Here is a 21,252-nt window from a genome sequence, read left to right as displayed (position 1 = left end):
TTAAGATACATGAAATCAAATCAAAACAAAACAAGAAACTAGTTGATTTGTTCCCCCTGATCTGATCCCTGATCAATGTGTTCATGATATTGTTGTACAAGCAGTCCACTCTCGTTACGAAAAAGATCCACCCTTTCCTTTTGCTCTACCATTGGAACACTCCTTTAGCACCTCTTCAATATATAAAAACCAAGAAACCCTAATTGGTGTAACAACAGTTAAAGCACTGGTCCTCTGCAGCGAATGGTGGGCATGCAATCGATTGAACAACGCATAAATTAGCACACTTATACTTTCCATATCACATGCATGCATGCGCGCGTGCGATCGGGCTATGAGTGTATCGTCCACGGGCCTCACACCGACCTGTGCTCGAGGAAGCTGGGCAGGCCGGCGGCGGCGGAGGTGGCGGTGCGCTGCCGCTTGCTGATGGTGGCGGAGGAGTCGTCCGCGGCCGAGGAGGAGGCGGCGGATGCCGGTGTTGCTGCGCGCTCCATGACAGCCTTCAACGCGTCTTGGATCGTGGCGAGGGAGGGCAGTTGGAGGTGGTGGTCGTCGCTGTCGTCGTCGTCGTCGTGGGCGATGAGGAGGACGATCTTGATGCGACCGGCGAGGGTGGTGATGTCGGCCTTGAGCGAACGGAGCTTGAGGGCCTTGAGGGATTTGATGAGGTCGGGGAGGAGGTCGGCGCGGTCGTCGCAGCAGAGGGAGGCGCGGACTAGGGACTCATGCGCGCTGCCGCTGGCTTCCACGTCGTCGGCGGAGACGACCGTGAGGTCGTCGGTCTCCGTCGGAAGTGAGCTCTCCTCGGCGATCTCAGAGGTCTGGCGCTTCAGTTCCTTGACGTGCTGGATCACCTCCGCCAGCAACGACGCCTTGTCCGTCTACTTATGATAGGATCAAATCGATTACTCACCACATACAGAATCGCAAAGCAAATTATCAAATTACACGAACAAGATTCGATCTTTTCTTAGCTGAGAAATCGATATATCTGCAAAGAATATGATTCTATGTTAAAAATAGAAGCAGGAATTAAAAATGGGGAAGGGGAAGCTGCGAGGCGGGAGCGGAGGAAGTTGATCAGTGGTTGCATGCACGCTTCCACATAGAAATGGAATTTGCGTCGGCGAGGAGGTCGAGAATCAGGCAAGTCTCTGCAACTGGTGCAATATTAATTCCTTTTTCTCTGACACAGGCGAGTGCGCTGTGCGCGTGCTTCCTGCGACTGCTCCTCCTTCCGGCAACTACTCTCTCTCCATGGAAGCTTTTTGCCTGCTTCTTCTCCCTGGTTCCTCTTTTTCATGTCAAAGAGGCGGCTCCTCCTCCGACTTTGTCTCTATGTATCTAGGGTAATTATAGATGTGTGTAGGCTACATGGAAGATTGATTCTCAAAGAGGTTAATCGATTTTATCGGTAATTAATTGCTTACTTTGGTGGTGCTGGGGAGGAGGCTTCGGAGGCGGGCGAGGTGAGCGTTGATGCGCTCCCGGCGGCGGCGCTCGGCCTCGCTGTGGCTCTTCGACGCCGCCAGCGCTTTCGCGTCCATGATCTCCTGCGCCGTCATCTTGCCCATCTCGAAAGGGGCCGCCGCGACGGACGACATCAGCATCCCCGGCCGGCCGCCCGCGCTGCCGAGGTAGTTGCTGCTGCAGTTATAGAGCGCCGCCAGTCCCAGCGGATCCGCGGCCGACGACGAAGACGGCCCCCCGCGGTCGTAGGCGAATTGGAAGGGCCGCCGCGCGCCGTAGAGATCGTGGTAGAAAGAAGACGGCGGCGGCATCGTCGTAGGCGGGATCAGGAGGGCCGGCCAGGGAAGGATCGTGGAAGTGGTTGCGATAGTGCAGTCGTTGTGGATTGAAACCGTTCCTTCCTCCGCCGCCGCCGCTTCTTGCTGCTGCGGTTGATCATAGACGACTTGGAATTCACCGGCGTCGTCGCTGTTGCCTTCCATATCGACTCGATTCTTGAAATACAAACAGAGGAACACATGCACATATATATATATCAGCTGCAGGAATCAATCGATGGACATCGTCCACGGCGTGGTCGCATGATGGGCGCAGAGAGGAAGAGCAACTTTTTGTCTCCCCCTTTGGGCGTATAGCAGCGAGCTTAAACCCTCATGCGGATTGGAGGAAAGGGAAGAAGATCGAGAGAATTATTACTTGGCTCTTACGCGATTCGCTAGCTCTGCGACTTCCCATGCCGAAATCCAAGACGGCTCACCTCGTAGCCCTATTATTACACCTCTTCTCCACCGACAACAACTCAGTGCCACTAAATTAAACACGCATATAAAAAAGCACAGAACAGCTAGAGAAAGCAAACGCAAGATCAAGCGACCAGTTCTGATGAATCGAGTACTGCGAGGGGAAAATAAAATAAAAGAAAGAAAAATATATAAAAAGATTAGGAGGGGATTTCGATTTCCAGTTCCACGCCTCCTGCTCTGCCTCTCCGGAACGAAGTAATGATTGTGTCTTGGAATACACTTCTTCTTGAGCTTCTATTGCAGGGCGCAGGGTGCAGGGTTGCGGAGGGGAGGGGAGGGGGTGGCGTCAGTGGGGCTGTCGCTCTCAGCTCTGTGTTTGGATAAATGATGCATGCATGTTTCAGCAACATGATCTCGACTATCTATTTTGCCTCTGCTGCTGCTGCGCCTTCAGTTCGTGATCGGATTTGGTGCGTGAGATCATGCGACTGGTCTCCGGTTCCACTTTAATGCATGCTGCGAGTTGTTTACAATTTTACAGTAAACTTGTCGTTTATTGATTATATTTTCGCCGTTGCGAGTGCTGGAAATTGGCAGAGATGATCTTCAGTGGCACCTTAAGAGGCCGGCGGAATTGGCGAGAGTGTCGACGGATTGGAAGCTTTAGCTAATTTGATCCACTCCTCAAGGAAGATGATAGCTCCGTCACCGGCCATTGTGTTGAGAAACAGCCATTGACGGCGCAAGCGCCGCTGAAGGCGGTGCCTCCATCGCCGGGAGGTCACACCGGTCTTGGGTTGAAGCAGAGCAAGTTGAAGAGGTGGACGCAGGGCTGATCCGCCCAACCAGGTCCATGGATGAGGAGTCCCATCAAAATCCTCAGGAGGCTGGTGAGAAGAAAACTTGTACTTCGTTTCCTTAATGTCGCATAGGATAGGATAGGAGTCCTAAATGAAAATAAAAAATTATTGTTTTATTTAAATCGAATTAAACTAAATTGAATTGAATTGAATAGAATGAAAATAAAATAAAATTTTAATTATTTAATCAAGGAATTTCATACTAAAATCATTAATAATATCAAAAAGTTTATTTTTAAAAAAAATAATACGTTATTAAACTCATGATGGCCCCTTAAATTTACGTATAAAAATTATAATATACAAGAAGATTAATAAAAAATTAAATAATAAAACTGATAATGATCATTTAAATCTATTTTACTTTTATGTATTTTTTATAATTAGATACTAAATAATAAAAATTAATTTATATCTATGGTGAGTAGCAACGTAGTTAGAATTTCGAACGAGGACGAATTCAAATAAATTTTTTTTTTAATTCTAAATTTTATATTTTATTTCATAATTATGCATAATAATTTTTAAAAATTATATTTCACAATTATAATCATCAACCTTTTCACAATCAAATTATCCAATTTTAAAAAATTAAAATACTTTTTAAAAATAAGTTGAAATTTTTGAAAGTTTTAAACATTAATATAAATCGATTTTCATAATTAAAAGTTTGAATTTCAAATTTAAGGAATTGAAAACGAACCTAAATTAAAATATTTGGATCTAACCCTTAATTCTAGTTGAAATTTGAAATTATTTTCAACATCTATTTAAGAATATAACACAACTTAATCAATCAACTAAAGTTTAAATATCTACACAAATCGAATTAACAATCAAAAAATGAGTTGGGGTTTTATTTCCACTCATCGCATATCTCAATTTCTATAATTTTCAACAAGAAGAACCTATGATAACAATAAGAAATGCATCGTGCAATTCTGATGAAAGAAGAGGACCAACGGACTCCTTTCAAATTGTAATATTTTCTCATAAAAATAGTACCAATGAATAATTTAGGTTGAGATATTTTTAAATATATGATCCATTTTAATTTTTTTGCCAATGAATGATGATGAATCAATTGATCAAAATGACAATGAGATTTGAAATTATTTTGGTGAAAAAAAAAAGAAAAGAAAAAAATGGATATGAATTAGGCCTATTTTAATTCTCCATTTGAGTATTTCCGAAAGATGGATGTTTACTGAACCAGCAGGGCATGCATGCACACATACAGTGGCTTGGGTGTCCGGGCAGGCACATGCGCACGAGTTGGTCCCCCTTGTTGCCTTGCCTTGCCTTGCCTGGCTTTGCGTTTGTCATCATCATCATCATCATGAATCACTAATATCACTTTTGCCAATCAAACATCCATCTCAATCATGCTCTTCTTCCACCACACCCCAAATCAGAATCGATCAAGATGAATCGATCCTATTAAATAAGTGCTACTGTAATCGATATATGCAGTAGTGCTAGCCTAGCTAGCCAGTGCTGTTGATGGAGATGATGTCAGTAATAGCATTGCCTTGCGTAGATCACATATATAATTGAATTGCGGTGCAAAAGAAGATATTTGGAAAAGTCTGTAGGTCATGAAATGGTTGAGTTGACAGAGGCTCTAAGAAGATATCGTCTGTGTAAGCATCTAGTTGGGGAAGGAGGCGAAGAGACAACACGTATTGGTTTGAAGTCTCCGATCGACTAATTAGTTAGAGGGCATGAAGAATTCCACGTGAGCGAATGGAGATAGAGGCGAGGAGGCAAGGAATACTCATGGGGCACTCCATTTCGTTGTGTGCCACTGGAGAGGTGAAAACAACAGGCACGCACTTGGGTAATGTATTCTTCGAACTTTATAGCCAAGTAGAGATAGTGAGGTTAACGAACTGGATGTCTCTGTTTCTTTAGATATATTTAGGGGAATGGATGAATGGATGGATGATGGAGAAGGGGAAAGTGGACCTTTTCCTTTTTCAAATAGTTCAAAATTTAAGTGGGTAACCATGATTATTTTGATGTGTTGTTAAATAAATTTAAATCATATTTTACTTGTGTTTCTTATATGTGTATTTAAGTGCACAGCGGCTTAGGAGTATATAGATTTCCGATGACTGAGGATGCATCGAAATACGATAAAAGGTTATATGGGACACTAGAGGGAATGAAAAGGATGATGAATACTAGAGATGACAAGATCTTGACAGAAGATACAAGCGAGCGAAAAAGATAACACGCAAAGGGAGCTAACAGATTTGGTGAATCCGAAGGACGAAAAACTACAAAAGAGTATCCGAGGGAGCCGATGAAGCGAGAAGGATGACACAAGAGTGAACATTGGAGGGATGAGAAACTAAGAGGAACCATGCACAAGATAAGCTAGTGAAACGAGAGCTAAGTGACTTATAATCGGACGAGGATAGAATCAACTCTAGATGAACTCAAACATAGTCGACTAAGTCATGAAGGTTTGGACGACCGACAAAGGATTTTCGATCGACAGGACCAGTGGTTCAATCGACCAATGCACAATTTTATCCTTATCTATACTGCACTGGAGGTTGGATCGATCGACTGAACATCTGAATTAAGCGACCAGAAGACACATAGAAACTGATCTAGCAATAAGGATCCAATGTAAGCAGGATCGGATGACCAGAAGACACATGGTAGCAAAATCTTGACAAAAGACACAAGCGAAAATGATGAAGAGTCGTATAGGACACTGAGGGACCGAAAAGGATGAAGAGTATCCGAAATAGCAAAATCTTGACAAAAGACACAAGCGAGCAAGAAGAATAACATGCAAAGGGAACTAACAAATTTCATGCATCTGAGAGATGGAAAATTATCGAAGAGTACTTCCGGTAGAACAAGAAGAATAACACAGGAGTTAACATCCGAGGGATGAGAAGTTAGAAAGAAACATGCACAAGGTAAACTAGTGAGACAAGCTAAATGACTTATAATCAGACGAGGGTAGATTCAATTCTAGACGGACTCAAGCATAGTCGACTTAGCCAGAAAGTTTGGGCGATCTGAAAAGGATTTCCGATCAGGCATAGTCGACTGAGTCAGGCATAGTCTGAGTCAGAAGGTTTTAGTATTGACTTTTAAGAAACCTATGCTTCTGATTAACTAGTCCGAATGTAAAAAAGACAATACATACTAGTGGCAACAGGCAACCTCGTTCCGTCAGAATTGTTACAACAAGCCTGTCGATAAGCTGCAGAAAATAAGACGAGCAACTTCCAATAACATATAATATGGCATTACTCGTAAGAAGTTCATCGAAGATCCCCTATGACGCAACCAGTTACGATATTGGACTAACAAAAAGAATCACTACACTTGCAGCAAGAAGAATACCTAAGCATTATGTTCGGAATACTCTGATGGGTAAAGTCAACATTGCCAACTGTATTTAAAAAAACTTCAGTCAATATACAATAAACTGATACAACCTTGAACAAATAGCTATTTAAACGCTCACCCATGGCATTGGAGTTCTAAGGTCAGACTTAGGATATAGCTTGGATAGTTGAGACTGGAAGCTGATGATAATGGAGACCTGGAACTCAATTGAAAATGACCTGCACATAGTATTAAATATGTTCCTGTGTGAGCATTTGATATACTTGATTTTCCAGTCATTATTAAGAAAATAAAAAAGACAAGTAAACGACAAATCACACTTTTGAAAATGATACAATAGTTGACTGAAAACATGAACATTTGTTATCTTGATGTACAGGAGAATAAGGTGTATCTGTATGAACAAGTGTAGCATTCAAACATATGGAAGCAAAAATAATTGGAAAAAATCATACCCAGCTGACAAACTAGGGCACACCAGCAAGCGAGGAATTAAGACATAGATTGGCAAAGTCACCAAACGACAAATATCTCCATCTGCTATCTGACATACAGCAGATGTTTTCATCCTCAGAAGTCAGAAGTTACCATACACATTTCACAACATAGTTGCAGACAATACCTGTGTAGTCTGGATAACTGATGTGTCAGTGATAATCTTCTCCCCTACAAGAATAGATTCAACTCGACGTAACTGAATATCGATAGATTCTATAGGAACTGCAGATGTCTCCACAGTTAGGTCACCAGTTATCGGATCCTTCAAAGAACATTGGGTTAAAATTTTTCCTGTAATTTTAAAATGGCCTGTTCCAGAAAAATAGCATAGTGATCTAAGTATGTTACAATTGTCTTTGTTGGATGAAAATGACATCTACTAGACTGAAGAATTTAAAAGGTGTAGCCAAGTGGCATGGAATGTGACTAATCACCTTGTGCATGTGATTTTTTCAAATTATGCAGATGTATATGCAATCATTCTAAAGAAATCATTTGACAATAATTATAATCATAAAATTATTATTAATTGTCAGCACATCCTAGATACTGTATGCCTGCCATAATATACAAAAAATACAACATGATCTTTATATTTGTAAGTTGCAACAATTACAAATAGTAGGTACATAAGAAATTATAAACTCTGATGGGTAAGAATGCTAATGTTATTAAAGGATCATAATTGAATTCCTTATGATTATTGCAATCATCCTCATTCTATGTCTGAACCAAGTTAAATTAATTGTCTACTACCAAGAGGTTGGAGCTCTGCAATTCAGATTGCACATTAACAGACCTGTTCCAGACCCAACCCACTTCAGGTCAAACTGCTCCTTCAAACCAGACAAACCGGAAGAGTATCAATCCTCAACCCATAATCATCTTGACTGAGCCAAACTGTGACACATTCGGCCTTGACTGAGCTTGACAACAGTTGTACTCATTTGGTTGTGCCCTAAATTGTGGTCCAAGAACCCGATCCATTTTGATACACAATTGGCAGAGTTCTATAATTTGTTGTGAACTGATCATAACAAGATGTGACAGAATAAATGACTCTTAGAAACCCACTTAGAACAATAGCAAATTCACTATTAAGAATGCTTTTAGATATAATAACATTGAACAATACTCTTTTTTAAAAAATAAAATATATAGAAGTACAGCACAAACAAAAAAAGGAAAATTGACCAGTAAGCAGTTCAGGAAGCAGTTGGTGCTTTTGAGTATCCTGAGTAATGTAAAAGCGAGCAAATTCAGGTGGAGGAGGTGACGACAACAGATTCACTGAAAAAGAAGCAGTTTACAAAGCAACCATATGTTTTAACCATAAAAAAGGAAAGGTGATCAAATCATAAATCTAGCATAAGATGTTAAGTTTTTTACCTTTCTCATTTTCTACTATGAACTCCAATGTAGTGGACAATGATTTATGTAGGTAACCTCTCATTACATCTGCTGTTATAAGATACTATTTGGAAAAGAATCAGAAATTAACAATCTCATAGATTGAATGGATGTTCAGTGAGGCAATCAGTGGTTATTCTGAATTGAATAAGCAGCAAGTAATTGGAAGTTAGAAAAATGTGTTATGCTTGTGTACCAAACATGGTCAGTATGTACAAAATGCAAGCCCTGATAGTAAATAAGTACTGCACAACTGGTAATGCAAGTTCCATAGGCTTTTCTTTTACATATAAATGTTCACAATGATACATCATCAAACAATTTTGTATATACATCATGCATCTTCCACTCTTGGCACACTAGATAGGGACAAAGAAGACATCAAGCAGGCAGTCCTTGAAGGAAATGACTACATAAGAAATCTAGAAAGAAGAAAGCCAGTCATGCCACCAAGAAAAGGAAATTACAAGGGAACTCCTATAAGTAAGAGCCCTCATCTCATCCAAGAGATAAGCCAGAATTTTCACTTAGGGTCCGCTCGTTTCACAGAAAATGCTTTGCTGAAAAATATTTTTCAAAATTTCCAGCATTTGGCACGATGGGAAAACATTTTGTCAGTGAACAGAGAGCATAGGGCATTTAATGGGGAAGGGAATGACTTGTGCTAAAAACAAGAGGAAGTCCTTAAGCAGCATTGCAGATCGGAAAGTTGCAACAGTTGTCACTGAGATTGCAGATTGCAGGAAGAAAAAGAGGCTGTGATGCGAGTGCAATGAACGATATAGAAGAGAAGAGAAAACTAACCAAATCAGGATTCAGCTCTGATATGGCGACACCAATAGATAGTACCAAAGCACATTTCACCGAAAGCAAATATTATTAAGAACATAATATGGTGGAGTGGGTTCTCTTTTAAAGACTCCAAAACAAACATGAAATAAACCAGAATAAAATCATTTCCTAAGTAAACTTATAACAAAAATACCTTATTCTCCTAAAACATCAGGACAATTACCAACAAAAAGACTAAAATATCTTATTCTCTTAATCAACCCAAAAAATCTCTTACAAAGTTTAAAATATGATTCCTACTTTACATCAACCATCTAACTTGCATAAATTCTTTTTATTATCCTTTTTCCTTAAGACCTTTGCCTTTGGCAGAGCATGATGCAGGTTGTGACAAGGTGTTTCAGTTATGCAAATAACTTTTAATAACATTATGTAGCTTTAAATCTTGGATGTTGGGAATAAGCATTCTGTTTCAAAAACTTTATCCAATCTCTGGCATGTCTATCCATACTAGCACGTAGGCTTTAGTAGCCAAGCTATTTTTGCTAAATGGACAGAAAAAATAAAATTGAAGGTATCTCAGATTGTAATGTATTGAGCTTAGCTAGTGAACAAATCTTTGTTAAACATTTGCAGCATGTTTAAACAGGTAACCTATCTGCAGGTTAAGCAAGCTCAGTTGAAGGATCAAAACTAGAGTACCTGGATGCTAATATTTCCCCCATGAAATGTCTCATAGAATGTTGCAACAGTTTCATTTTCTTGAGGACTCAATGTAAAGGAGAATGGCGTCTTAAAACAAAACAAGACAACAAAACCTTGATAAGAGAAATTAAAAAGCAATCACTGCATCTGAACATTTGAAAGTAATTTTGCATTCCACCAATAATCTTAACAAGAATAAATATACAGAAAAGATATTGCTTCTATCTTGGTATAATTTCTATAGATTCTACAAAAGAGCATTTCTTCTTGAATCTACGTGTGTGAAAACCTAAGAATTACACATTTTGTGAACTTTTTAACCATTTTAAATTAGAAAGAGAGAGGCTCATGAATGGATGTTTCCAAATTTTTTATAGGTGGCCATAGTTAAAACAACGGCATTTTACCAAAAAGCATCCCTAAGATATACCAAAAGGCGCCTCTAAAATTATAATTACCAAAAAGTACCCCTTGGTTTCTTCTCCTGAAAATTCACTTGTTTGTGGTAATTCCCTTCAAATCTTGTGTACAAACTGATTTGCATATCAGTTTGCATGCAAATTCAGAGAAAAAATTAACCTTTTTGAACTCCTAGATGCCTAAAATGTTAAAATTTTACCTCCCAAAATTGATTATTTGTGAAAATATGTGATTTTATGACTACAAGCTGATTTGAAATCAGCTTGATTCTAAAAAATGCACAGAATAATATTTTTCATAACACATCAAATAAGATTGCAACCAAAATTTACAACAAAAATTATTATTATGCAATCTGAATGTCTAAAACTCAACCTTTAAGTTTTACCTTCTCAAAGTTAAATATGGTGCAAATATTTCGTTTTAGGCTTTTTTAGCAAATCAACTTTCACTCCAAATATATATATATATATATATATAATTGCATTTTCAGAGAGCAAGCCAATTAGTAATTGATTTGCAAATGAGTGGACCCAAATTTAGAGCAAAAATGACCTATCATGAGATTCTAGGTGCCTGAAATGTTGAATTTTGGCCTACCCAAAGTTAAATACAGTGAAAATATGTAATTTTGAGACTATAAGCTTTGCAAATCAGGTTATGCCCAAACTTAAAGCAAAAAATGACCTATTTTAGACTCTCGTATACCTAAAATTTTGAATTTTTTTATATTATCAAAATTGAATATAGAACAAATATGTGATGCTCACACACTAAGATGATTATCAAATCAGCTTGTGCTCTCAAAATGGCAAAGAAATCAGCTTGCACCTAAATTTAGGGTAAAATGATCTATTTTAGGAGTAATGAATACCTAAAATATTCAACTTTAGCTTCTCAAAGTTGATCAGGGGATGAGCATATATGTAACTTTTCATAGCACAAGCTGAGTTGCAAAAACCAGAACAAGAGCATTTTCAGGAGAATTAACAAAGGGGCACTATTTTGGTAATTTCACTGCAAAAAAAAACAAGGGCATTTTCAGGAGAAAACTAAAGGGACACTTTATTGGTAATTTTTTATTATAGAGGTGCCTATTTGGTTATCACAAATAAGATTACACTTTATGCTTTATGTATTTATAGACTCTAAACTAACTACCTAATCTAAAAATTAGGAAACTAGACTAAATAAATATAAGACTTGGTTGCGAATGCCTACTCTTTCTAACAAACTGAAATCATATACCCAAAAGATTCTTACCTCTGTTGTACCTGGACCTAATTTTCCAGCGGAAGCTGCAACTTCAAAACACTTTTTTCTGTTCAGAAAACAAAATTATTTGCAACCTAATCCAAGGATCAACTTAACATTAGCTAAGGGAAAAGCTGCATCCTGATATTGTTGTAGCAAAAAGTCCTTTTGTGTAGAAGTATACATTAATACGCTAAATATAATTAAAACAATATACCAGATTTCTCCTCAGCAACAAGAACGGCAATATTGATCCACAAACAAGAAGGATTATATGCATATTTGAAAACAAGTATTCAAACTTTAGTTCAAATCATGCTTGTTGGCTGCGACAACGAAGGCAAGGGGAAAAAACATGGATTATGCACCCTAAGCTCAGAAGCATAATCACAGCAACATCGTTTGTGTTGTTTATACATGTGAAGAATTCAACAAGGAACACTAGCACGAATTCAGTTGCGAAAACAATGACTTGGCATAGTCACACGGAAGCCTACTTGAACGAGCTAACATTGTTGATCTAGATTCCAGTGGAAAGATGACCTCAAAAAAGATGCATACGTAGATGAGAGGAGGCTCACAGGATGCGTATGGGCTTGACGACGCCGTAGAGAGAATCAATCACACCAGTGACGCCCTGCCGAACCTTTTGCACAGGACAAGGGTTAGTACAACCCAATTCGACTCCGGCTAGAGAACTAGGAACAAGAGGAGATCAAGTTCTTTCCACCTGAATATTGACGGTTCCGGTGGCAGTGACTAGGATCTTCTGATATGAGATGGGAGCAGCGAGTGCGGTAACGATCTTGCCCTGGATCAATTCCTGGATTGAAGCAAAGAGAGAAAGAATTCGTGATAAGGATAATGAAAACCAAGGAGGAGCAGGAGAAGGGGAGATTACAAACTCCGGGGTGGTAGACGCGGCTGGGACGGGAAAGCTTCAGCTCTATCTTCGACATCGCCGTCGCCACAACAAGGCCGCCGGCCAACGCCGCCGTCTCTCCTCCATGGGATGAAATACTAGCCCGAGGGCGGGTTGGAAATGCAGAGCCACAATCCGACCCGCAATCCGAAACGGTGCGGGTCGGACGAGAGTGAAAAAAAAACCTTTTAATCTGCACGTTTAAAAAAACAATAATTTTTAACCAATAAAATTAGTGATTTTACGCTGAACTAAAATTTAAATTTGACAAAATATAAAAAATATTTTTTTCAGTAAAAAAATATAAAAAATGTGTTTGGCAAATACTTTAATTTATAAAATTCTTTTAGGTAAAATGCTCCGTGACATTTCTATAACAAAATCGTGGCGCATAATTGTGGCGAAAAAAATTATTTTCCATATTTATCTTATTTTATATTACCTTTCGCTTTCTTTCGCGATGAATACGGCGGTGCCCCACTTTTCTATATAAATCGAAAGAGGGGGGATTCGGGCCTCAAAAGCTTCGCCAGTCCCTCTAATGGCGAAGGACCAGGCGTCGTTGTCGTCCTCGTCGCAGTCGCGCTCGCCGTCCGTTGGCTTGCATCGGATGGATGAGTTGGAGAAGGTGTTTGCCCGCTTCGACTCCGACTCCGACGGGCGGATCTCCGCCTCGGAGCTCGCTGCCGTCCTCCGCGCACTGGGTTCCGATCCGTCGCCGGACGAGATCCGCGACATGATTGCCGAGATGGACACGGACCGCGATGGATTCGTTGACTTCCAGGAGTTCGCCGCCTTCCACCTCGACGTCTCCCGCGGCGCCGCGGAGGCGGAGCTCAGGGATGCCTTCCGGATGTACGATCTCAACAATGACGGGCTTATATCGGTGGGGGAGCTCCACCACGTGCTGAGGAGCCTGGGGGAGAAATGCTCGATGACGGACTGCACGCGGATGATCCGATCCGTCGACTCGGACGGCGACGGAAGCGTCAATTTCCAGGAGTTTAGAAAGATGATGGGCGGCGGTGGTTCCCGCGATGGAGAAGGAAACCCCACTGGAGCATCAGGCGATCGGTTGCCATGAGATTAGGTAATAACTCGCTGATAACACTACTATATCCTCTATACGAGAACTAGTTTTCTATTAGGGTTGTTTCACAAACATGATTGATTCCTCTAATCAAATTCAAGATTTCAACGTTTCCTCCATGAATGTTAGATATTGTTCTCTTTATGAGCGCGAGCTTCAGTTGTTTATTGAATCATTCGAAAATCGATTAGAAGATCTCTTCAAGCTCCTTTCGCCTAGATCTGGTGAAGGACGGATGAATGTCAATAATTTCACATTTTATTCCTTCTATTGCATCCTATGTAAAACATATTGCATCGATCTCTCCTCGTTCTTCCTCGGCTTTTCCTCACACAAAACGGAAGAACCTTCTTTCCTCTGCTCTTTGTTTTAGGGCCGTCTTATTCAACCCGCAGAGCCCCCCTTTTCTACCCCTTCTCAGCTGAAAGAGCGGATAGAAACAATCCTCTTCTTCAACAGTTGCTCAATTGGTAGTGTTCATTGGCTCGAGTCTGAAAATTTTTGTTTGTTCTATCGTAAAAAGCATCAATTGTATGTATAAATTGGTCTGTTTCTCTACCTGCAAAATTGACAACAAACTAACATGAAGATGAGTACACGAGAAAGCAATTATATAACTGAATGATCTCAGTTTGTTGATGCACACACAGCTAATTCTAAATGATTCGATCGATTGATGTAATGACATTTTGTTTGATTGCTCAAATGGACTTATGTTGCTTCTATCCCAGATGTTTCATGAAAGAATGACTTTGAATTGTATTTCCATAGAAGTTGCCGACCTGATAGGAAATCTCTAACTTGATTGCATAAACCAGGACATAGTTAAGATAATTATCGTTCAATTATTCTCTTGTTTTTTAATTTATATTCTATCCAAGATTTATGCTCATTGAGAGATATCTGATGCATGTAAAATGCAGTGAAAAGAAAATGCTGTCTATTTTTCTTTCTTCCTGATATTATATTGTTTTATTGCTTCACGTTTGGTGCCGTAGAGTGTCATTTAGCATGCACGATTTGGTAAACTGGCGTGATGTGAATGGGCTGAATAAAATAAATAACAATATGCACGATGGAATGTGTCGTCTCAGTGATCATGTGATCGATTTCATGATTATAATAAGAAACTAAATCAGAAAATAACAGTTGCCCACTACTAGATAAAACATTGTCTCGATTTTATTTAGATTCAATAAATCTATTTTGTACTAACTAACTCAATCATGCTCTAGAACAAATAAATAACAATCCACTTTAACATTAAGATGAATCCGCCATTTTAACAGTCCATGATCATTTATGAGTAGGTAAATAATAATTTCATTAGCAACGACAAAGAAATATTATTTCGATTTTGTCAAGATTCGATCTTTGTCCATTTCAATAATTTTGTTCCATCGATAAATAACAATCCAAATAGATACAGAACATGCTATCTGATTTAATTGATTACACCGTATCAATTTTAATAAATATAATGATTTTTTTAAAAAAATAAAATAAATAAATAAATATAATGAAGACCTCAAGCCTGGGAATGGTTATCCTTTCAGTCAGGATGGATCTGGCTTCTCCTTTTTCTAGAGTGCTTTATTTTCTAGGAAGCATAACTATTGTCAACTGAGCGACTCTCATTTTCTAAATCATTAAGGGGAAGGGTGTTTCATTTGGTGTCCTTTGTTAAATGTGTCCTCTAAAATTGAGATAATATTTTTTAAAATTTATTTTTATATAAGATAATATTAAAATAGTAGCATTCCAGATGAAAAATAAAAATCGAATTTAATTTGCCACCGGCTCGATAATGAAATAATATTGTTTTAATTAAAAATTAAAATACCGACACGGTTTAAGATTTCGAATCTTGCTTTAAATGCATTTAAATTGTTAAGCTCTCACTCATTCGTCGAAAAAGATTTGATTGGCAGCCCAATCGGATGAGGTCCGGTGGTCCATTCGAGATCATTTCACATCAACATTTAATATCCTTTGACTTATTAAAATTGAGATAATTTTTTTTGTTTAAAATCGTTGCAGTCCAACATCGAATTTAATTTGCCACAGGCATACACATCACGTTAATATCCTTTCACTTGTTAAAATTGAGATATTGTTTTTTCGTTTAAAATCGTAGCAGTCCAGCATCGAATTTAATTGGACAAAAGTCAAAAATAAATAAATAAATTGCATTTCCTTTTTTTTTCTAAATCATGCCAGACGTTCCATTTTAATTTTTCTTTTGAAAAGAGTATTTCATCGCATCAAATAGAGTATATCAATGGATTTGATCTATTCAACAATACTTAAGTTTTATAATTGTTATATTGTAATAGTTATAAAATTATAATTATTATAATAGTTATAGTAGTTATAAAATCATAACGATTTTTTAATAGTTATAGTAATTACAAAATCGTAATAGTTAGAACTGTTGTAGCTATAGTAGTTACAATTTCATAATTGTTATGATTATAAAAAAAATTATAATTGTAACGGTTATGAATTGTAACAACTACAAAATCATAACTACTGTAATTGATTTTATCTTATTCATATAACTGATCAATTGTGCCAAGATTGAATGTGTGTGTCATAATTGAGCCAGAAGATATTTGTGTCATTTGACAAGGATTGTTGAGGTAGAATATATTTTTGATAAAAAAAATCAAAATGAAACATCCTTATGGTTAAAAAATAAGATGCCCTTTTAATGTTTATCAAATTTAATTTGCCAACGACATTAGGCATCCTATCCTGATATTAAAACAATGCTAATAGTATTATTTTAAATAGTTAATCTAAAAAAGATTTATTTGACATACTCTTAGAACTATCATACAAACTAATCCATGATAGGAAGGGTCGATCCATGGTGGGATGAGTCAGTCTCTCGTCATAGTGAGTTAAAAAAATTTCAATCCATTCTAATTCAAGCCAACCTATCAAAAATATAAAAAAATATCTATAATTCATTGAATTTGATCCTCCATAAATAAATATTTTTAGAAAAAAAAAATCTTCAATAAAATTTTTAATTTTTGATTTCACACTTAACTAATTGGTACAAAAAATTCATCCCCAAGCAAGCTAGTCTATCTAAATGCGAAACATAGGCAGCGCATGCACGAAATATTCAAATAATCAATGACTCTGAAAAAAATTATGATAAATCTCAATTAATCTCATTGACTATTTCTGGGAGTGACCGGTCCGGTCCCACGGAAATTTTCCACCGACCACCAAGGGTAAATCGGAAAGTGCACGCAGTGGCCAGCCCAGACGCCCAACATCCTTTGATTGCGCTCTTCATTTGAAGGAAAATTACTACAAATACATTGTAGCTGGAGATCGAACCGTAGATGCCTGGATGACAATCTGAATGTCCTACCGCGACACCATTGCCCCGGGGACATCAATGACTCCGAAACACCTAGTCAAAAGTCACTTAATTTTCTGAATTTATTCAATGATCAAAATATAGGATTAGGATCGTTCTCCTTTTTATTTTAATTTTAAATTTTTTTTTTTTGACTGTTCGTTTGCTGCTCCATGAGACTCTAATAAAAGTTGCAAAAAGCCTAGAAATGATCTGTTCAAAGACACAGGATTTGATCTGTATTGGCATACCGATCACCAGTTTGTTCCCTTGTTCATCACACAGAATTAATGAATCAACCAATTTTCTTTGATTTGAGCTTCATCAGCTCCGGCGCGAACCTCATGAGCCTCCGCAGAGAACTGGGCGAGAACTTCCTGGCGAACAAGAAGCAAGTCCTGGTGGCCCAGCCGTTGTAGTTGCAGCTGCTCCCGTTCCTAATCGTCTCCAGCAACTTCGCCGTCACGTCCTCTCCGCTCCCCCGAATACATCGCCGGATGCGGCAGGCCCCTCGACCAGTCCACCCACGTCACGCTCCGGTTGTGGGTCCGCTCCGGGAACCGCGCGCCCACCAGCGTCGGCAAGTAGTGCTCGTCGGCGTAGCAGCGGCTGCAGTGCTTCTGGAAGAGCGGGAAGTAGTCCCTGTCGGCCACGACCTCGACTGCGACTTCGCGGTCGACCTCGAACCACTGCGAGCCCTTGCGCCATTGCCGGGGCTGCAGCCGGGGGCGGAACCGCGCCCGGAAGCGGCCGCGGCCCGCGCGGCCGGGGACGTCTCTGGACTCGACGTGGACGCGGGAGGAGTTGATGAGGTAGGAGTAGACGGTGGGGAAGTCGAAGAGCGGGATGCAGGACTCGGAGAGGAGGACAAACCTCTGATTGGAGAAGTCGAGGAGGGCGTTGGCCAGGAGCCGGCGCTCGGCCTCCATCATGTTCATCCCTCCCCAACTCACCGTCTGAAATAAACAACAACGACGACGACGACGATAACAAAAATACGAACTAAAGCGATCAATTTTCGGGGAGGGAGAGAAGAAGAAGAACTGACTTTGCTGGGAATTCGTCGGCACTGGAACACCGATCCATGGGGTTCTGGTTCTGAGCCATTGAAGTCGGGGTCGGCATGCACATAGATGGAGTACGACCCCTCATTCCCCTCGAAGAACCTCTCCCACAGAGGAGCAAGGGGCAGCTCCCCTCGGGTGAGAAACAGGAACGCCACCTTGGGCCTGTGCTCGAATGGCAGCTTCTTGACCTTTGCCACCATGGATGCCCTCCACAGCAGCTCCTCCTCCGTCATGTCGTGCGTTACCTCTCTAAGCTCGTGGAATTCACCTAAGCCACCGCCGCCGCCAGGCTGCTTGGCGGAGGCCTGCGTGGCGGCTGCTTGGCGGAGGCCTGCGTGTGATGGCCCAGGGAGGGCGGCGGCAGCGGAGTTGAAGAATGTTGGAGGAAGAATTGCAGGGTAGGAGGGGTGAGGTAGAAGCTAGAGAAGGTACCGAGAGCAAAGCCGAGGCCACATAGGAGAAGAGATTGGAGGAACAGGGAAATGGGGAGCTTCATTTTTGCAATTTCATTTCATCTATCTCTTTTGCAGAAGAGAATACTATTATAGCTGTCGTGGGACATAGCTGAGTTAGTTACAACGAAATAGACTTACAAAAGAGTACAAGAATTTGAATTTCGATGAAACCGAGCAATATCCTTTTGTCGTCGTGGCAACTGTAGTTTCTTGATTTACTTCTTCACAGATGATCATGAGGAGCGATCGCATGAGACTGCAAAAGTGACATATTCCATTTTTTTATCAATCCTATTATATATTTATGGTGGCACTAAATTAAAATTTTGAGCACCTTTAATTTAATCGGATTAAATAGGGGAAAAAATAAGAGAATTCACAAAGTCAAGGTCATACCCATCTCGATAGACTAAATAAATCTTATTTTTTAAATTTAATAATTTTTCTTCTGACCATTTGATGATATCGTCCATGTTGGGCCATTGCATGACGACCCACATTCCCAGCCCAAGACCGGCCCATTTGAACCAAGGACATGACGGAGAGCTCATTCGGTTCCAAAACAAATTATTTTTAAAAAAATATTTAATTTCCTCGCATGCCTCAAGAAATTTTAAAAAAATGCTTTAAATCATAAAGAATTTTATGCCGATCCTTTCTTCTTCCTCCCGATTCCCGAAACGAGGAAGAGATTAATCGGAGCGATGAACAGAGCACAAATTCGTCTGTCCAATCCAAACCATGCGAAGATACGCTTGCAAACAATTGTCACTGTTATAGCAGATAAGGCTCGGTGGAATCGCCAAAAAGCTAGCTTTTCTGGATCTTGATTCGATTAAACTACAGGGAAACGACGACGGGTGAGTCGATAAAGATGGCTTACTTGCTGGTTTTTGTGGAGGAGGAGATGAATCAATGGCGGATTGAGGCCGGCGGTGTCCGCTTCTAATCGGGAACCTTGTAGGCGTCGGCGGTGATCTCCGAAAGCCATGAGCCAGGAAACAGCATCTGGTACCAAAAAGGTTTTTCGCCCATCAATGGCGGTGGAAATGAGTCGGAAGTAAGAGCAGAGATTTTTCAGATTGGGGGGAGGAAGATTGATGATGCAAACGAGGAAAGGACTCACATCGAGCTGCTTCTGGACGACACGAGGCCGCTGTCGGGGTCGGCGGCGTGCCCTGTGGCCGGTCACGGCGTAGATGTCCTCGTCGATCTCGTCCCTCGTAAGCGTGACGGAGAAATTAGGCCGTTCGCTCCGCTCCATGCTCCCTGACCTGAGCAGCCGCCCCGATCTTTTCTCGCCCGCAGCAGGAACCCCTAGCCCCCCTTCGCCTCGTCCGCAGCTTCCACGCCCGCGATGACGGCGGCTCCGTTTCGGCCTCCTCGGGCGGAACCGCTTCCGTCACGTGGTCGTCGCCCTTGGAAGGGGACGATGCAGGCGCTCGCTGGAATATCAGATTGATTCGATCCGCCGCCTCCCGGAGGCGAACCAAGAGTTTGTCCCTCACTTCATCCACCGCGCTTCTGCCGTCGCCACTTCCTGCCTTCAGATGTTGCTCGCCCGCGCCGTCGGCACATCCGGCGACTCCCTCGCCCGTGCTGTTCACGCTCACGCAGCGAAGCACTCGCTTGTTCCCCCACGTCTTCATGATCGGGAGCGATAAACTGCGGAAGCTATTCCCTTTCTCCTCCTAGCCAAGCGGCTCCGCCGGAAGCGCCGGCGATGTCTCCGGTGGCTGGTGCTCCGTCTCTGCGGAAAACAACATGGATCCGCGGCTTCCAGGAAGCGGTGACCGTATCCAGCTCCCGAGCTCGTGGAGGCAAAATAGTAAATAGCTACCCAACGTGAGTCGGGACACCCCCGGTAGATGGCAGAGAATCGGTGACGACAATTCTCTTTCGCTAATTTATTTTTTTATAATGTGTCTGGATCGAAAATAGTCAAGTCTTTATTTATTTATTTATTTATTTATTTATTTGTCTATTAGATTAATTCAGAATACAACTTTTAGAAATCGAGCTTTAAAATATTCAACTTATTTAAAATTCGAAGCTTGATCTTTTATTTTACTATTTTTATGGATCGGTAATAAAAGTATTCGGGCAGAACACGTCGCTGTCACATGACGTAAGCGTGCACTGCAGTGGAATCGGAACGAGAGGGGAGATAGGGCAGGCGGAACACGTGCGGTGCTCGCCCGAATATCTCATTTAATTTAATCCACTGGGCTTTAAATGGGCCTATTAAATGTTTGGTCATTTGATTTGATAGTAGACCTAATTCACATGCATTGTTTGTATCCCGAAATCTAATTCTATTTGTTTATTAATAATTTAATATTCACTTTTCCGAATCGATTAATATTAATAATCACAATCATTATTTTAAAATTATCTACAAAAACATCATAATTTAGTATTTTTACTCAATGATTATTATTATATTTTCATGGAAGATTAGAGCAAATGAAAACAAAAATTCTATGTTAGTTGCAAATGTCTGACGTGTCTTCCCCCTATACTAAGTCGATTAATATTTCCAATTACTTATGATTTACGATAATTAACATTATTATACTAACATTTTGCATCAAGAAATCAAGAGGAGAAACAATTTGATCTCGTTGAGAAGCTCTCGTTGAGCACAGTAATCTCTGAGTAAATGGAGTGCTTGAAACTAGAAGCTCTGTTCTCCTCTCCCCAAGTAAACAAGGTATTAGGCTACAGAATCCATCAAAGAATACAAATAACAGAATATTAATCAAACTAATATTAGTAAGGACTATTCATGACTCACATCATATAC

At 40.3% G+C, this 21,252-nt stretch overlaps 3 protein-coding genes and 2 pseudogenes across 5 annotated transcripts; 1 reads left to right on the top strand and 4 right to left on the bottom strand.

The window, feature by feature from the left end:
* Window positions 1-60: 60 nt before the first annotated feature.
* LOC141821470 (transcription factor bHLH30-like) lies at window positions 61-3,071 on the bottom strand. Its single transcript, XM_074708892.1, has 3 exons — window positions 2,946-3,071; window positions 1,434-2,012; window positions 61-884 (listed from the first exon to the last, which is right to left on the bottom strand). The coding sequence occupies exons 1-3, from the start codon at window positions 3,069-3,071 to the stop codon at window positions 357-359; spliced, it is 1,233 nt and encodes a 410-aa protein (XP_074564993.1). The 3' UTR covers window positions 61-356.
* Window positions 3,072-6,212: 3,141 nt separating this feature from the next.
* On the bottom strand, window positions 6,213-12,534 carry LOC141822374 (uncharacterized). 3 transcript variants are annotated; one of them, XM_074709821.1, is made up of 12 exons: window positions 12,439-12,534; window positions 12,264-12,356; window positions 12,115-12,179; window positions 11,543-11,600; window positions 9,857-9,946; window positions 8,342-8,426; window positions 8,147-8,242; window positions 7,077-7,261; window positions 6,910-6,998; window positions 6,573-6,672; window positions 6,449-6,497; window positions 6,224-6,305 (listed from the first exon to the last, which is right to left on the bottom strand). In XM_074709821.1, exons 1-11 carry the CDS (start codon window positions 12,490-12,492, stop codon window positions 6,456-6,458), a joined length of 957 nt encoding a protein of 318 aa, XP_074565922.1. In that variant the 5' UTR covers window positions 12,493-12,534; the 3' UTR covers window positions 6,224-6,305; window positions 6,449-6,455. The 3 variants fall into 3 exon arrangements, with proteins under 3 accessions (XP_074565921.1, XP_074565923.1, XP_074565922.1); XM_074709820.1 differs by having other exon boundaries at window positions 6,213-6,497; XM_074709822.1 differs by lacking the exon at window positions 9,857-9,946 and having other exon boundaries at window positions 6,213-6,497.
* A 456-nt stretch (window positions 12,535-12,990) lies between these two features.
* LOC141822161 (putative calcium-binding protein CML23) lies at window positions 12,991-13,941 on the top strand. Its single transcript, XM_074709592.1, has one exon. It carries the CDS (start codon window positions 12,997-12,999, stop codon window positions 13,537-13,539), a length of 543 nt encoding a protein of 180 aa, XP_074565693.1. The 5' UTR covers window positions 12,991-12,996; the 3' UTR covers window positions 13,540-13,941.
* A 3,278-nt stretch (window positions 13,942-17,219) lies between these two features.
* LOC141821469 (glycosyltransferase BC10-like) lies at window positions 17,220-18,487 on the bottom strand (annotated as a pseudogene).
* A 697-nt stretch (window positions 18,488-19,184) lies between these two features.
* On the bottom strand, window positions 19,185-20,261 carry LOC141822351 (uncharacterized; annotated as a pseudogene).
* Window positions 20,262-21,252: the final 991 nt, after the last annotated feature.

The sequence above is a fragment of the Curcuma longa genome, chromosome 2 (assembly GCF_044706935.1).
Source record: "Curcuma longa cultivar G26 ecotype Majalengka, Jawa Barat chromosome 2, ITB_CL_G26_1.1, whole genome shotgun sequence".
Classification (NCBI taxonomy): domain Eukaryota; kingdom Viridiplantae; phylum Streptophyta; class Magnoliopsida; order Zingiberales; family Zingiberaceae; genus Curcuma; species Curcuma longa.
Note: the sequence above shows the minus strand (reverse complement) of the source record. Positions and strands in the feature narration are given on the sequence as shown.

Excerpts from the sequence above, each read along its gene's own strand:
- LOC141821470 (XM_074708892.1), bottom strand. The coding sequence starts at position 3,071 with ATGGACCTGGTTGGGCGGATCAGCCCTGCGTCCACCTCTTCAACTTGC. Across the intron at positions 2,013-2,945 it reads CGCTTGCGCCGTCAATGGCT|CTGATATATATATATGTGCA; the intron begins GTTTCTCAACAC and ends TGATTCCTGCAG. Across the intron at positions 885-1,433 it reads TCCTCCCCAGCACCACCAAA|ACGGACAAGGCGTCGTTGCT; the intron begins GTAAGCAATTAA and ends TATCATAAGTAG.
- LOC141822374 (XM_074709820.1), bottom strand. The coding sequence starts at position 12,492 with ATGTCGAAGATAGAGCTGAAGCTTTCCCGTCCCAGCCGCGTCTACCAC. Across the intron at positions 6,999-7,076 it reads CAGTTATCCAGACTACACAG|ATAGCAGATGGAGATATTTG; the intron begins GTATTGTCTGCA and ends GCTGTATGTCAG. Across the intron at positions 6,673-6,909 it reads TGCCCTAGTTTGTCAGCTGG|GTCATTTTCAATTGAGTTCC; the intron begins GTATGATTTTTT and ends TACTATGTGCAG.
- LOC141822161 (XM_074709592.1), top strand. The coding sequence starts at position 12,997 with ATGGCGAAGGACCAGGCGTCGTTGTCGTCCTCGTCGCAGTCGCGCTCG.